General features: G+C 42.7%; 2 protein-coding genes across 3 annotated transcripts; both read right to left on the bottom strand.

Moving 5' to 3' along the window:
• Positions 1-2687: 2687 nt before the first annotated feature.
• LOC107276901 (uncharacterized) lies at positions 2688-13479 on the bottom strand. 2 transcript variants are annotated; one of them, XM_026019877.2, is made up of 9 exons: positions 13298-13479; positions 13079-13209; positions 4915-5111; positions 4464-4656; positions 3996-4385; positions 3809-3919; positions 3386-3706; positions 3257-3313; positions 2688-2997 (listed from the first exon to the last, which is right to left on the bottom strand). In XM_026019877.2, the coding sequence occupies exons 3-7, from the start codon at positions 5100-5102 to the stop codon at positions 3452-3454; spliced, it is 1137 nt and encodes a 378-aa protein (XP_025875662.1). In that variant the 5' UTR covers positions 5103-5111; positions 13079-13209; positions 13298-13479; the 3' UTR covers positions 2688-2997; positions 3257-3313; positions 3386-3451. The 2 variants fall into 2 exon arrangements, with proteins under 2 accessions (XP_025875662.1, XP_015648134.3); XM_015792648.3 differs by lacking the exons at positions 2688-2997; positions 3257-3313; positions 3386-3706; ... (2 more) ...; positions 4464-4656; positions 4915-5111 and adding exons at positions 8313-9189; positions 9265-9364; positions 9460-9771; positions 9849-12193.
• On the bottom strand, positions 10499-11956 carry LOC136351172 (uncharacterized). Its single transcript, XM_066303764.1, has one exon. It carries the CDS (start codon positions 11954-11956, stop codon positions 10499-10501), a length of 1458 nt encoding a protein of 485 aa, XP_066159861.1.
• Positions 13480-15678: the final 2199 nt, after the last annotated feature.

Below are 15678 nucleotides of genomic sequence, written 5' to 3'. Positions count from 1 at the left end.
GACTAAAAATAGTCTTTAGTCCCGGTTCCTAATGGAAGGTTCCTAATAGAACCGGGACTATTGTGGATTATGGGCGACCGACCAAAGATGGTTTCTCCAGTAGTGATAATATGTAGTCAAAACATGCAGCATACTATAGTTTCTTTTATTTTTGTTTAATTTGTATAAGCTCGCATGTATATATATGAATTTCGAGTTGTTCAAAAGAGCTAACTGCACGTCTGCACCCAATGTGGTAGTAACATTCCATAAGATTTTCCTTGCTATGTGAAAGACTGGAGCTGTTCATACCCATCAAAACCATACAATGCAGAAGCTGTACACTATATTGCTCATAATTAAAGAAGTGCAAGTGCAATGACAGGATCCCATCTTCCATGAAAATATCTTAAATTTGTCCTAATGCATGAGTAAGAAGAGGCATAACAGTAGGCAATCAATCTCTCCATGTAATACTCTCTCTCACTCTACAGATCTTGCAACTGCACACCAAATCCACACGTTCCACACATACTCATGATTGGGATGCAGCAAACATCGGATCATTTTCATGGCCCATTGTGTCGACCACTGTCTTTTAGACATGGGACAATTGCTTATTTGACCCTGTTTTGAACTGTAATTGCCGATTTGGCCATACTTTTTGAACTTTGCTTATTTGACCCTCTTTTTCGAGTACGAAGCTTCCGTCTGACCCTCTTTTGATGACTCCGTTAGGGTTCGATTTTTTTTTAAAAAGAAAATGTTTCAAGAGTTCCTAATGACGAAAATACCCTCCAAACCCTATTTTGACTCTCTCTCTCTCAATCGTGCGTGACTCTCACGGTCTCACCTCTCTCTCACTCTCTCACTCGTGCGTGCAGCGGCGGCGGCTAGCTAAGGGGGCGGCGGTGGCGGCGAGCTGAGGGGGCGGCGGCGGCGGCGTCAAGCACTGCCCCGCCGGCGCCCACTCGTTGTGGTGGAGGGCGGCAGCGGCGGCGCTTTGAGGGGGTCCGAGTCGGCGCCGATCTGAGGGGGCGGCGGCAACGATCTGTGGGGGCGGCGGCGGCGAGCTGAGGAGGCGGCGGCAGCGGCGTGATGTACAGCCCCGCCGGCGCCCGCTGTGGAGGTGGAGGGCGGCGGCGGCGGTCTGATGGGGCGCGGGGCGGCGCCGATCTGTGGGGGCGGCGACGCCGAGCTGTGGGGGCGGTGGCGCCGAGCTGTCGTGGCGGCGACGGTGAGCTCGATGACGAGGAAGAGGAGCAACGGTGGTGGAGCTCAGGCCGTGGTGGTGTGCAAGCGGTGGATCCGGCGGCTGCTGAGTGTACGAGCCGCAGATCCGGCGGCGGCGGCGCCTCTCTCCCGCAAGCTGGTGAGCTTCGGCGCCGCGCCGTCACCACTCCACGCGCGCCAGCCTCCTCCTTTCTCCGCGCGCGTGATGCCGCCGCCCGCCCTCCGCACGCCGGCGAGCTCCAGCGCCTTCCTCCCTCCGTCTGCGTGCCGGCTTCTGTCTTCCTCCGCGCGCGCACCGCCGCCGGGTCAGCAACAACGACGACGACGACGCCACGGCGAAGATCACAGGGAGCCGCTCCCTCCCTCCCCGCGCGCGTCGGCCTCAATCTTCTTCTGCGCGCGCCGCCACCGGTCGGCAACGACGACGACGACGCTGTGGCGAAGAGCACAGGGCGCCGCTCTCTCCCCCCCAGCGCGCGCCGGCCTCCGTCTTCCTCCGCGGGTGCGCCGCCGCCGCCGCCGCCGGGGAAAGAGATTTTTTTTTATATTATCCAAACTTTAGGTCAAACAAGCAAACAAACAAGATATAACAGGGCCAAATAAGCAAGGGCAAAATGGACTATTTACCCCAAAATTAACACCGTCACCTCACACAAACGGAATAGGGTCAGACCAGAGCTTCGTACTCGAAAATGAGGGTCAAATAAGCAAAGTTCAAAAAGTAGGGTCAAATCGGCAATTACAATTCAAAACGAGGTCAAATAAGCAATTGCCCCTTTAGACATCGTCTCATTGCACGGAATACTACTGCCTACTACACGTACGCAAGCCCAAATCCAGTGCGAGGGCACCGGGACAACAAGGATTACAAATGCATGCTCTCCCTGTTGTCCCCTTTGACAACCAATAACCCATAGAATTTTGATGGATGGCTGCCAATGAAACCACAGACCCAAGCTGCTGGCCATGATTGTCTGGTGGTGACTCTACATACCAAAGGATGAGTTACTACAAGAAAAGAAGGAATTCTCAAGAGCCAATCCCCGTTGGGACTGATGCTGTTCTCGTTGGGAATGTTATTTTCAAGGGGATACTCTTGTAATTGGTGCCTTGGGATTAATGGCCTAGCTAATACTATCATTTGCTAGGACCCCGTTGAGAATAGCTTCTGCAAGAGCTAAATTCAAGAGCTTTCCTTGGAAATAATCCGTCTTGGTTGTTGCATAGAACACTGACAATCTCAAGGGTTGCTCGTTGCAAATACCTTTTCAATTCAGTTTATTAAAAAATCTAATTATTTTTATATTATTAGTTAATTCTCCTATACAAAGAAATACCCTTGGGATTGTTTTGATTTATCATTTTTTTATTAATTCTAATTAACCAGGAATGATATTTTTAATTATTGTTCTTTTTATGCAGTACGTAGCAAATAACATCTGCATTGGATACTGCATCACATGATGCAACAATTATATTTACTCTGACAGAAAAGCGTCAAAGGATTTTTAATGATCAATATAAACAGTAGACAATATATTTGCATTTAATCTAAGACAGGTCTGTAGACAATAACACATAAATAAAATAGTCTCAGAAGGTAAATTGATCAAACTGATTAATCTAGCAACTATAATAGGTCTGATAACATGATCCTGGATTCCTGATCTCTAAATGCTTGCAATTCGACATTAGCACATCCTAGAAACGCCAGAGGTCATCATTCTCACAAGTTCTTCCACAATGACCAGCTTGTGGCGCCTCTTCAGTAGTGTTCATCCCATTCTGAAATAAAATTACAGAATAAGCTACAAAGTTACTGAAAAACTATAAGGGTAGGTCTAAGTTTGAACTTATGAATGATACATAGCAGTCCATTTCTAAATTGAACTCACTAACTAGTATCGCAACTAAAGCCATACCATTGGCAGAACATTTTTAAATTGATCTATTGTTGTCCAAGAACCAAATTTTTCATAATGTTTGTTCAAGAGAATAAATAATAAGGATGTACAGTAGTAAAAAGATTGAAGTCAGTATATACCATGAGAAGTGCATGAAGGAACTCAGGGACAACAGAAGAAGATGGTCCATTTGCATCCTGTGATTTGAAAAATAATACCAGTTAGTATGTTCTTTCTAGGTAACAAAAATAGCTTTAATTTATACTTACATGGGAATGAGTTTCTGCCTTATCCTTATCCACTGTCTGCTCTAGCCTTTCTATCCTTGATGCTAGTTATTGATGAGCATTGTTCACAGCATTAGTGACTGCCTGCTGAACAATGTCTTGCACTTGCTGCTGTGTATATAGTGGCTGTGTCTCCATGCTACCAGATGGTGCACTTGCTGAATTACCAACATGGTTTCTATCTATAATTCCTGGAAGACCATAATACCTTCCACGTTTTCTACCTTTAGTGAGCTGCACCCAAACATGTTGTTTGTCGACTTGATTGTTTTCTCCTTCCTTGACACGATCATTATACACCACCTAATTAAGATATGTAGTGGCACCATTGCATGGTTTTAGATGATTTCACTTTTTTTGATTGCCAAACTTGAAACTAGAAACTAGAATAAGCAGAACACATACCGCTAACTGTTCAGCTTTCTTGTTGGCATACTGTCCCTTGCCCTTTGCATGTCGATGTGTGCGTTCAAAGACATCAATATCATCAACATCCGTCCCTGCATTCTCAATTATCTATCCAAAAGTACATATCATAGTGAGAAGTCAAAGTAGTATAAATCATAATAGGAAAATCATTTAACTTTGGTACCATGGCTTGTTTATGCATAGCAACACTTCGTGAACCACAAGTATGATGAACACCACCTCCTTCCATCCGATTTTTGCTGTTTTGAGCTGACACTTTCTTTACATTTTCATCAGACCACAAGTCACACAACATATCCCACCACTTTTGCTCAATCCAATAAGGAGGGAATGCCTTCCAAAGTTGAGGATCATCAACATCAAAATCATCATGAGAAGGGGCATCTCCATCCTGTTGTAACTCAGTCGCACGCATATTTTCGATATGCTTTTCCAAAGAACGTTTTGCTTCAGATTTCTCATGTGACAAAGCTTGGCTAAAACGTTCAACAGCTTTGCGATAAAATAATCTAGCACAATCCACTTCTCTACCATCAGCAAACTTAAAACGCAGCTGTAAAAGGATAAGGTAGGACGTCAATCCATTAAAAGAACCTAAATATTCTATGTGAATGCTAACACTGTAACTCACCAAAAATTCCTTCAGAATAGTTATCCTTGTATGAGCAGGAAAGTTGTGATAATGAGCAATGACAACTGCTTCATCCTCAGGCACCTGTTTGCCATGTTTATCCAAAGGTCTATATGTGCCAGGGTAGTGAGCTTTTATAAGACATGTGATGGTAGATGAAACATTCTTCTTCATAGGATTCGTAATCCAAGCACTAGAAACAACATACCATTTACCAAGTTAGGTAATATTAGTGTAAAACAATGAAAGTGACAAAAAAATATGTTCAGCCATCATAATATTGGATTTATAGGAACTATGCATCTGTATTTCTTAAAATTTAACATGGAGTTTACAACAAGATTTTCAATTATTAACAACAATGATATACATATTATATGGAGTGTGTGTTTGTGTGTGTGATAGACAGTGTGTGTTTTAATATAAGCAGAAATTTAGAGTGTCAACTTACTCTTTATTGAGTGGAGTTATCACTGCCCTATCTTTCTCTGGAACTGGTGCCATCAAAACATTTGGACCACGACCACCCTTACTTTCTTTTGTTGAAGTAACCAAAGAATCTGAAGGTTCATCTTGTGTTGAATCCTCAAAATGGTCTTCAACTTCAGGATCCGGATAATGTCGATGGCGTCTTGACATAGTACTTAACTAGTAAAAACAAGGGTTATTTTGCAAGCAAATGTAGTCATTAAAGAATAGATAACATAGTAAATTTGTAATAATGTGTCACGACCGGAATTAACCCAACGGGCGTTCCTTACGTGCGTGTATTATTTCTTGTCCCAGGAGGCAAGGTACACCAAAAGTTGATACATTTCAGAGTTTATCAAGCGGAAGCATAAATAGTTAATTTATTACATGGGCGGCGAAGGCCCAGCACACACAAAGACAAACGGGAAACAGCGGAAGACTAGGGCGACGACCACAGGCGCTTGACGGCAGGCTCCTCTTCTGGGTTTGGGAAAAAATTGAGCAAGACAGAGTACAACCACCGTACTCAACAAGACACACCCACAAGTGCAGGATAAATGTAAGGGAGTACAAGGGGGTTATAATATAAAGGGTTAGGGTTTGCAGTAAACAGCATTAAAAGACACTTAGTTGCTCAAAGCTATTTTGTAAACACGATTCCAGAGCTATACAATATTATTAATCAAGGCCGTGAACCCACACGAACCTGCCTTAACCCAAGGCCTACGATGATTCAGACCGAACTGGCAACCCGACCCTGGGTCCCAGCTCGTCCCAAGCCAACCCAGGCCAACCATTCCACATTTTAGTTGTTAAGCAGGTTTTAAGAATTAAAACACTAACTTGGGTACATTGCTCGGCTTGCCCATAACCGAGGGCGCGGCTATTCGAATAGATTATACTCTGATCAGAGGTGTACATCTTTACCCACAAGACACATCCTCCTCACGTGTAACCACGTGCCACATACCACCACGGTATACGGACAGAAGACGTGACATAGTTTCCAACCCATCCTAGCCATAGACAAGAGTACCGACCCAACCCCACCTACGGCCGGAACCCCCGGGACAGGTAGGCAGGACTGAGCCCCTAGCAGCAGGACACCGGCCCTGTGCCATGACATCTCGACTACCGGGCCGCAGCTCGTGTAGCCTTCATTTGTCCTAGAGATGTCCATCGACCCCCGACTTCGTCCATCTCCATCCGTGTACTTTTGTTTATAACCAGACTGAGCCACAAACTAAGCCTTACCCACTAGACATGTGGAAGTACGGTAGTGCTCTGCAACGGAGGCCCGAAGACCGGTCCTTATATGGCCGAGGTGCTACTATCAAAACCATGCACCCCGAGCCCAGCCTAAAACCATTTTGAGGATTTTGAATAGAGGGGGAGGTGTGAATCCAATTCCACAATAATCCATCCATTCCAAAGTGTCCAGGTGATGAGAATATTCCCAAAGTCTAGAGTTGTAAAACCACCTAATGTTGCCTAATTAACCAGCGAAGCATCTACCTAAAATCATACTAGTGGTACCATGAGTAGAGTGTCCACTAGTTGGGGTTTTGTTTATTCTAGGGGGAACAAGGAAATAATAACAATAACAATAATAAGGTCATAACAAAGGAAAATAGGCATGGCTTGATAAAACAGTGATAACGCGGGAATTTAAATAAAGCGATAATGCAATAATTTAAATCAACATAATTTTATAAACTGGGATTCAATATGTTCAAGGATGATGTGACTTGCCTTGCTCGCTTTCCCAAACGTCGGCTTCAACTTCCACGAAGAGCGGATCTTCCGAAGCTGCGGCGTCTACACGACCAACGGAAAAGAAAAGGCTTTTACTCTAATAAACTCCATATAACAAGCTGGAACAAAGCACAAAAATGGGTTCTTGACTTCTTAAGAAAAAATTAGAGACTTGAACGGTCCAATTCCGAGTTCAAATGGCCAAGTTATGGTCATTTGAAGTTTATATGCTCTTTAAATGAATATTTGCGAATTTCTTCATTTAAATTTTAATTTTAAAAGGGCTTATTGCGTCAGCCGAGGGGAGGGGGCGCGCGGACCGGGTCAGCGGGAGTGGGGCCCACGCGGCAGCCTCACGGTCCACGGTGGACCGGGTGCACCCGGGCTCACACCGACCAGCGCCGTGGGTCCCACGCGTCAGCCGCACCCGAGGGCGCGGGCGGCTGACGGCCGGGCCCCACGCGGCAGCCACTCGGTGCGCCCGAGGGCGGCCAAGCCGGCGCAGCCGGCGGGAGGCGGCGCCCGCGCCCCTATGGTCGCCGGCGGCGGCCATAGGCACGGCGGAGCGGCGGCCGAGAGAGGGGAAGGGAAGGGGGAAAAGAAGCGGCGGTCCATGGCTCACCCTAGGTCGACGGCGACGACGAAAAAGGCAGCCGGAGCGGAGGAAGGCGGCGACGCGGCTCGGGTCGACGGGGTCGACAGCGTTCCGGCAGTCGGCGAGCGAAACGGAGGGGTGGACGAGGTCGGCGAGGATGCGGCGAAGCCGAAGGAGGCGGCGCCGAGGTGGGAGGTGGTCCGGGGCGACGACGGCGGCGGACCGGAGCTCGACGGTGACGGCGGAGAGAGAGAGCGACGGCGCGAGCTCAATTCCGGCGAGGAGGAAGGGCGGCGAGAGGCGGAAACGGACGGAGGAGGTGCGGGGAGGGTTTAAATAGGGTTGGAAGGGGGAGAGAGCGGCCGGCGGGGAAGGAATAGGCGCGGGAGGTCCGGCCGCCATCAATGGCGTCGGCGATATTTGCGGGGGCAAATCCGCCCGTTTGAACGCGAGAGAGAGAGGGAAAAATGGGGGAAAAGGGAGAGGGGATCACGGGGAGTGATTTCCCCCTCTTTATTGCACGCGGAGACGGCGGGAGGCGGCGGGATTCACGGCGGCGGCGGCGCTAGGGCGCGGGCGAGGCGGCGGGAGCGGCGGGAGGAAGGGGATGACGGGTGGGCCCCACCCGTCAGCGAGGGTGGCGGGCGGACCCGCCCGTCAGCGGCGCGAGCGCGGGGAGAGGCCGGATGGGCCGCGGGGAGAGGAGAGGGAGGGGGAGGGAGATGGGCCGAGCCGGCCCAAGAGGGAGAGGGAGGGAAAGGGGACTTTTTAGAGCTTTTCTTTTTATAAAATCATTTTAACTTTGTTTATTTCTTAATAATTATTATTTGTGCTCTGAAAATTCCACTAAATTTATTTACGCATTTTAGGCTTTTAGGAAATATACAAAAATCCTCCAAGCCTTATTTGACTTTTAACTTTGCACATTTTAATTGTTGGAGCTTTCACACGGATTTTAATTATTCTAGGCATAATTTGGAGGATGTATTTTAGAGTCGTTTTGGGACGTGACATAATGCCACTGCTCATGAGAAAATGAAATAATAATATCACACACACACACACACACACACATATATATATATATATATATATATATATATATATATATATATCAATTGTTTAGTCACTAGAATCACTATCATTGTCTGAGTCATTATCTGATTCTATTGGCCCTTCATCTTCACTACTGCAATCACTGTCCATGGCAACATAACTCTCTATGTTCTCATGGCTATTTGGTCTATTTAAAAAATCCATATCTTCTGGATCAACTTGCTCAACAATATTTGATTCATGAAGCAAGCTTTCATCACCAAGCTTCTGTGAAATGTCAGCTCCAAGCTGCTCTCCCTCTTGATATTATTCAGAAACTACAGGAGGAAGCGAATCATCAACTTCATCATCCACTGCAAGAACGGGTAAAGTACCAATTGGATTTGTCTTGAATGCAACCCACCAATCTTTTCTTTCACGTGGTGGCGATGGATATGGTGTATAATATACTTGGTCCACTTGGTATGCAAGCACAAAAGGTTCATATTGTTCCAATCTTGATCTATGGTTAACTTCAACTAGGCCTAGTGCTTTGTCATACTTCACTCCTTTCTTAGGATCAAACCAGTCACACTTAAATAGAGCCACCTTTAGATCACTATCACTGACATATTCCAACTCTATTATCTCCTGGATAGTGCCATAGTAGTCAGGCCCTTGGTTATCAAACCAATTTGCTGACACACAAACTCCACTATTTGTCGTTGTCCTCGTTAATTTCTTTTGTTCATATGGTTGTGTACGAAAACGAAACCCCTGAACATCACATCCCTTATAACACTTAACCATGTATCGGGGCCCAATGGAAAGAGCCCTTACTTGTTCTTCAACTGTTTCATCTTTTCCAGCCTGTAGAATCAATTTTCATGAATCATGCATTAAAATAAATAATAATCCATCAGATATTACATCATGTATTCTTACCAACTCACGAAGCCAGGTTGGAAAATCTTTCTCATGCATCTCTTGTAATTGAGTTGTAGTGATGTTCCTGTTTTGTTGTTTCATCTCCCTATCAAATTTCCTGACATTTATTGCAATAACATAAATGTAATATGTCATATTCACAAAAATAGAGCCCAAGTAATAAAATAGGAAAACAGAATAATATATACTTACAAGACATATTTGTCAACTTCTGCACAATTGAGTAATGCATATACCCTAGCAGCCTGCCATTCTTCTCTTGATAAGTTACGTGATGTGCTCTTTCCAAGAGTGCGATATGGGATAGAGAATATAGACAGCCAGTCAGTAGGTGCTCTGAAACCACCATCATCATGTCTAGGGACGCGAGTGTGCTTTGTTCGCACATGATCAGCAAAGTACATAGAAATAAAATTAGAGACCTCCTGTACCCTATACCCCTCTACAATTGAACCTTCGACACGTGCTTTGTTTCGAACCCTCTTGCGAGCCTCATGTAACTCCCTATGAATTGAGCAGAAAACATAATTATGAAATTAATATACAAATTCACACTTTAGTACTTAACCAAAGAAACATACCTTTCAAATACATACATCCAGCGGTAAGCTACAGGCCCTCCAATTAAAGCTTCATAAGCTAGATGCACCACCAAGTGTTCCATACAATCAAAAAATCCAGGAGGAAAAATTTGTTCAAGTTTACACACAATGACTGGCACTTCCTTTTGTAGGTGCTTCATTTGTTCTATATCCACCTCTTTTGCACATAGTTGCCTAAAGAAGTAGCTCAGTTCTGCTAAACACTTCCAGATGTGCTTGGGGAGGAAATCACGAAATGCCACAGGTAGCAACCTTTCCATGAAGACATGGCAATCATGACTCTTCATTCCTATGATCTTGCCTCGATTAATATCAACACCCCGTGCTAAATTTGATGCATAACCATCAGGGAATTTAAGATTCTTAACCCATTGCAGTACCAATTTCTTCTGTGCCTTATCTAGACTATAACAAGCTTTTGGTTTCACCCATCGACCTATAGATTTTTGTTGCATATGAAGTTCTTTGTGATTGCATATATTGGCTAAATCAAATCGAGCCTTGACATTATCTTTAGTCCTCTTTGGGATATCCATCAAAGTATTCCATATATTGTCAAACACATTCTTTTCAATGTGCATCACATCAAGGTTGTGCCGTACTAACAACTCACGCCAGTAAGGCAACTCTCAAAAGATAGATCTTTTTACCCAATTATGCTCCTTTCCAAAACCCTCAATCTCTTGATTTCCTGCCTTGGTACCAAATGTAATTTGAGGGAGAGATTTAACACAATCATACACTTCTGAAGATGATCGATGAATAGGTGGGCCATCTTTCTCCTCCTTATTCTGGATGAACTTGTCTTTTGCACGTCTAAAAGGGTGTCCCTTTGGTAGGAAACGCCTATGACAATCAAACCAACATGGCTTGCCTCCAACTTTTAGCCAAAATGACTTTGTGTCTTCCATGCAAATTGGACAAGCTAATTTCCCGTGTGTGCTCCAGCCGCACAACATCCCATATGCAGGAAAGTCACTTACTGTCCCCATAAGGGCAGCTCGCATGACAAAGTTCTGGTTTTTTGAGCAATCATATGTCACAACTCCTTCTGTCCAAAGTTGCAAAAGTTCATCAATTAGTGGATGGAAGAATACATCTATGTTCTTTCCAGGGTGCGTAGGCCCTGGTATAACCATGGTAAGGAAAATATTATGTGCCTTCATGCATAATGCTGGGGGCAAGTTATATGGGACAACAAAAACAGGCCAACAGGAGTAAGGGGTTGCAGTTTGATTAAATGGCGTGAATCCATCAGTTGACAACCCTAAACGCACATTTCGAGGCTCCTTTGCAAAATTAGGGTACTTTGAATCAATATGTTTCCATGCTTCACTCTCTGCTGGGTGAGTTAACTTTTTCTTTCTGCTTTCATTGTTGCACCTCTCTGATTCAAGCCCATCCTTGTGGTATGTCATGTGTGTTGCAGTGCCTCGTGACATGTAGAGCCTCTGTAGGCGTGGAATGATTGGGAGGTAGCGAAGCACCTTCTGTGGAGTGCCCTTCTTATTCTCAGGGAGTTCTAACCCTTCAATATAACGAGGCCCATTACATGTTATACATTTCCTTTTGTTAGCATGCTCCTTATAGTATAACATGCAATCATTCTTACAAACATCAATCTTTTGGACAGGCATACCTAAAGCTTCGACGACTTTCTTGCATTTGTAAAAACTACATGGCAAATTTGCATCTGGAGGCAACATTTCTTTCATAACCTTGACCAGCTCATCAAAGCAAGCTACAGACATATTATGGTCTGATTTTATTGTCAACAACCGAGAGACTGCAGATAATTGAGAGTGTTTTCCACACTTCTCCCACAATGGCTTGTCTGCTGCATCTAACATATCAAAAAATGAAGCTGCTTCAACATTTGGAGGCTCTTCAATATTTTGACAAAAATTAGGCCCTACGGCATCCAACACCATCTCATCTATATGATCTGACTCTCCATAGGCATTACCTCCTTCATTCATCTCATTGTCAATACTGCCTTCTGGTGTCTCACTGGTATCAGCTCCACTTTCACCATGTCTACTCCACACATGGTAATTTTCAGTAAATCCTTTATTGCAAAGGTGCATTTGAACTATTCTTTTGTCATGCAGCTGTCCATTCTTGCACTTCGTACAAGGGCATCTAACCCTTTTCTCTGCCTGACCTTGTAACTTTGATACAGCGTGTGACATAAACCTCTTAACTCCTTTCAAATACTCATCTGAAATGTATCCATTCACTACCCTTTTATACATCCAACTACGGTCCTCAGCCATTAATCTCACACTAAACAAGCTATTCTGACATGCAAATAATGGCTAGCCCTACACTTGAAATTATATGGTAAGGATGCATATTTTGAAAGATTATGTAAAGGAAGTTTATCAAAATAAGAAGAGGAAATATTAGATGTAGACTAATAGGAAATCTTCTTTTAAATACAAAAAATAATTGCTCCCAGATAAATCATTATTAGTGATAACTTGAACATATTAAGTAGTACATATTTCTCTATAACTTGTTTACTCTGTCTACACTTCAATACACCAAAAGAATAAACAACATGTGTCTTAGCTTGTTTAATTTACTGAATTTTTGCACACATGCCAATGGTTTGCTATCAGATTGCACAATTATTAACACTCAAATTCCATCGTACTTTCAGGAGACCTGAATTTTCTAACCACTTAAAGCAATCCTGAGATTGCACAATTATTAACATTCAAATTCCACCGTACTTTCAGGAGACCTGAATTTTCTAACCACTTAAAGCAATCCTGAGATCAGTACCAATCATAAATTAAACTATGTTAATAATTCCTACCTGTATATTCTAATCCGAAGAACTGATGATAGAATATATATCTACTAGAGATACTCGTAATTTTTGGGCAATAAAAATATCTAGTAGCGAGCAACTAAAGAATTAGAAACACAACCATCGTCAGGAACTTGAGTCATACATGTGCAAGTTAGAGAGCAAATTTTAGTGTGTATTACTTAAACCATAAACAAATTAATCCAATATCCAACATCCTGGAGCAAGGAGAGTAGAAGAAACCAAAAGGATGATGAACATTCTTTCAAAATCATTAGTTGAGATGCTCCTGGGATACAATCACAAAAGATGAAAATCACAGGACATGACAAAATTCTCACAGGGGAATTCCATCGAGCAGCTGGTAGACACACATTAATCAAGATGTTACCTGAGGAGGAAGGATCGGGGCACGGCAGAGCGGCACACTCCGACGAGGTAGGAGTGCTGGGCCTAGGTGTCAGGCACCGGGCTACAGGAGGTGCCGCACCTGAAGGCTCGGAGTGCGACGGGGGTGCCGACCTGCGTCGAGGCAAGCACGCGGCAGGGGATTGTTAGCGATCATGCGAGGAAGAAAACAAATGAAGAAAATTGGGTGCTACAAACTCACGGAGGGGCAAATAAATTTCTCCAATCAGATGAGGAAATCACAATTAGACCGGCAAACATGGGGAGTGGGAGAGATGGGATAATGGGGGTCGATGATTTTGGGGGGAATGCCAGAAAATCGCAGGAAGGAAAAAGATGGATTGGGACTTGGGGGTTTTTTTCGTGAGAGCTAGAGAGCCCTTCTTTTTCTTTTTTTTTTGAGTTGACGGGGTTTTTCTAGAGGGCTGGCAGGTTTTTTTTTTTAAGTACGGGAAAACTTCCTTTTTTTCAGGGAGTGGGATGTGGCTGGGTCAAAACAAACTCCAGATATTCCCTCATTAAAAAACTAACTCAGGATAAAATATTGCATCAAAAATTTATACATGGTAATATTATTTATAAAATATATGAAATCTCGTGTTTTCTATTATACAAAAATTATGTAATTATTTTCAAAGTTACATGACCATAAGAGTAAAATATACCATCTTTAAATATAGATTTTGCATCCTTTATTTCTAGATAATCAATCTAGAATTTTTTTATTTTTTTCAATTTTTATAACGATCGTTGCTAAGGGAGTAGAGCCACCAGTAATGACATAAGTGTGGTAGGCGTGTACAATAATACCTTCGACTAAGTGGCGGTCATGGAGCTTGACGACGAAGATAGAACAGTGGCAATGCTACTCAACCTGTCAACCATGGAGACAGTGTATATAAGACCTCGGCAACGACAACAGTGGTAATGTATTGATTAGAGGGTTGGCGTGATGGCGACAACAAGTAGTAGCTACTAGAGTGTTAGGTAGTAGTGACAAGCATGCTAGCATGGGAAAATATCCCTCTAGAGTAGAGGTGCCAATGTACTGATAAATTTTTATACGGCAGATACAACGGTGGGAGCCTTCTCTCGTTTGCATGACACTTGTTAGATATGGCTAAAAAAATATATCATGGCGTTACACCATTTTATTAATGTAATATTTAAATAAAACCTATACTAAAATATAACCTTAGATGTGACTCGGTATCTCTACTATTAAAATATTCGTGTTATTAAAAGATCATGATAATTAATTTATGTTTTTCTATTAATGGAAGACAAACAGTTATGCATGTCACACGCACATGCCCTGTTTTTATCATTTGCAGGCCCTTCCGAATAGTTCATTTATATTTTTTTTATAGTACTGGTAATGAGGTCGCGTGGTCGACATTTTATATTAACACGTTTCATACAATTTTTATCGGTTAGCTATACTTTAATTAGCAAACTAAAACTTAGTAAATGTAAAAGAAGTTTTTGACAGTACAGGCACAATTTCATTTGCAATTCTTTAATTTTGTTTTTTATTTAGCTATTTATAGATTTTTTTTTACAGAAATCAATTAAATATATTTTTATTTTTAGATAATGTTTAATCTATTTATAAATAAAAACAAGCTCACAAGATCCATGCATGGCTAGCGTAATACTAGCAATTAACTAACTGTACAATTTATATTATGTAATTTATATTACAAAGGGATGCTTTATTTCATACAATCCCAAGGACCATCGCCTATGCCTTGGGGATGACGATATTCTACAAGGGTACGTTCATGACCCTTGCAAATAAACATTATTAGCAAGGAACTAGAGTGATGGTAGCAGATAAGGATCTTCTGCAAGGCTATACTATTGCAAGGGGAAATACTCTTGACAATAATTACATTTCTTGTAGTGATATAATTAGTGTGCTTGTGCAGGTGAATGCGCAATGTGCTTCTTTTCCAATGCCACTCATTCTCAAACTAAAACACAATGACATGTTTTGTGTTATGTAAATGTTACAAAACCATAAAAAAAGATTACAAAGAGGTAACATGTATTGTTTCGGTTTGACTGGACAGATAGAGGAAGCTTATTGATCAATGTAAATTTATGTTAGTGAGCAAAGGGAGACAAGCGTATCAAAACATGGTAGGTAGTAGTAATAAGTAATTGTTTGATAGGAATTTGACAATGCTAAGGTTTGTCCAATAAAACAGTACTAAAAGTAACCCTAAGCCTACCTCATGCCTAGCTACCAGCAAAAGATACACACTGATAGAGCGGGTCATCAATTTAACACTAGGATAAAGCCACCGCTTTTTACCCAAAAAATAGTATGAATGCTAATATATATACAGATGATCAGGCTCAGGGTCATTCATTCGTGGTCGACTGGAATTTTTACTGTGCGGTTACAACATTTTCACTGTCATTCTGTGCGGTTACAATAATTTCATTATTAATTTGTGTGGCTATAACATTTTCATTGTCGATCTGTGTATTTATACAAATATCAACGAAGCGAATTATCGAAACAAATCCTTTGAGAAGTCAAACACTCTTATAGCTTAGGTTTATTGTGGGTTG

This window comes from Oryza sativa, chromosome 8 (assembly GCF_034140825.1).
Source record: "Oryza sativa Japonica Group chromosome 8, ASM3414082v1".
Classification (NCBI taxonomy): domain Eukaryota; kingdom Viridiplantae; phylum Streptophyta; class Magnoliopsida; order Poales; family Poaceae; genus Oryza; species Oryza sativa.
The sequence above is the reverse complement of the archived record's forward strand: the minus strand, read 5'-3'. Positions and strand labels throughout refer to the sequence as shown.

What these genes read in the sequence shown, in the direction of transcription:
- LOC107276901 (XM_015792648.3), bottom strand. Translation starts at nt 10,450, where the DNA reads ATGCACATTGAAAAGAATGTGTTTGACAATATATGGAATACTTTGATG. An exon ending in TGGATGTATGTATTTGAAAG is followed by an intron (nt 9,772 to 9,848) that starts GTATGTTTCTTT and finishes CTCAATTCATAG; the next exon opens with GGAGTTACATGAGGCTCGCA. An exon ending in CAACCTGGCTTCGTGAGTTG is followed by an intron (nt 9,190 to 9,264) that starts GTAAGAATACAT and finishes TTGATTCTACAG; the next exon opens with GCTGGAAAAGATGAAACAGT.
- LOC136351172 (XM_066303764.1), bottom strand. Translation starts at nt 11,956, where the DNA reads ATGCACCTTTGCAATAAAGGATTTACTGAAAATTACCATGTGTGGAGT.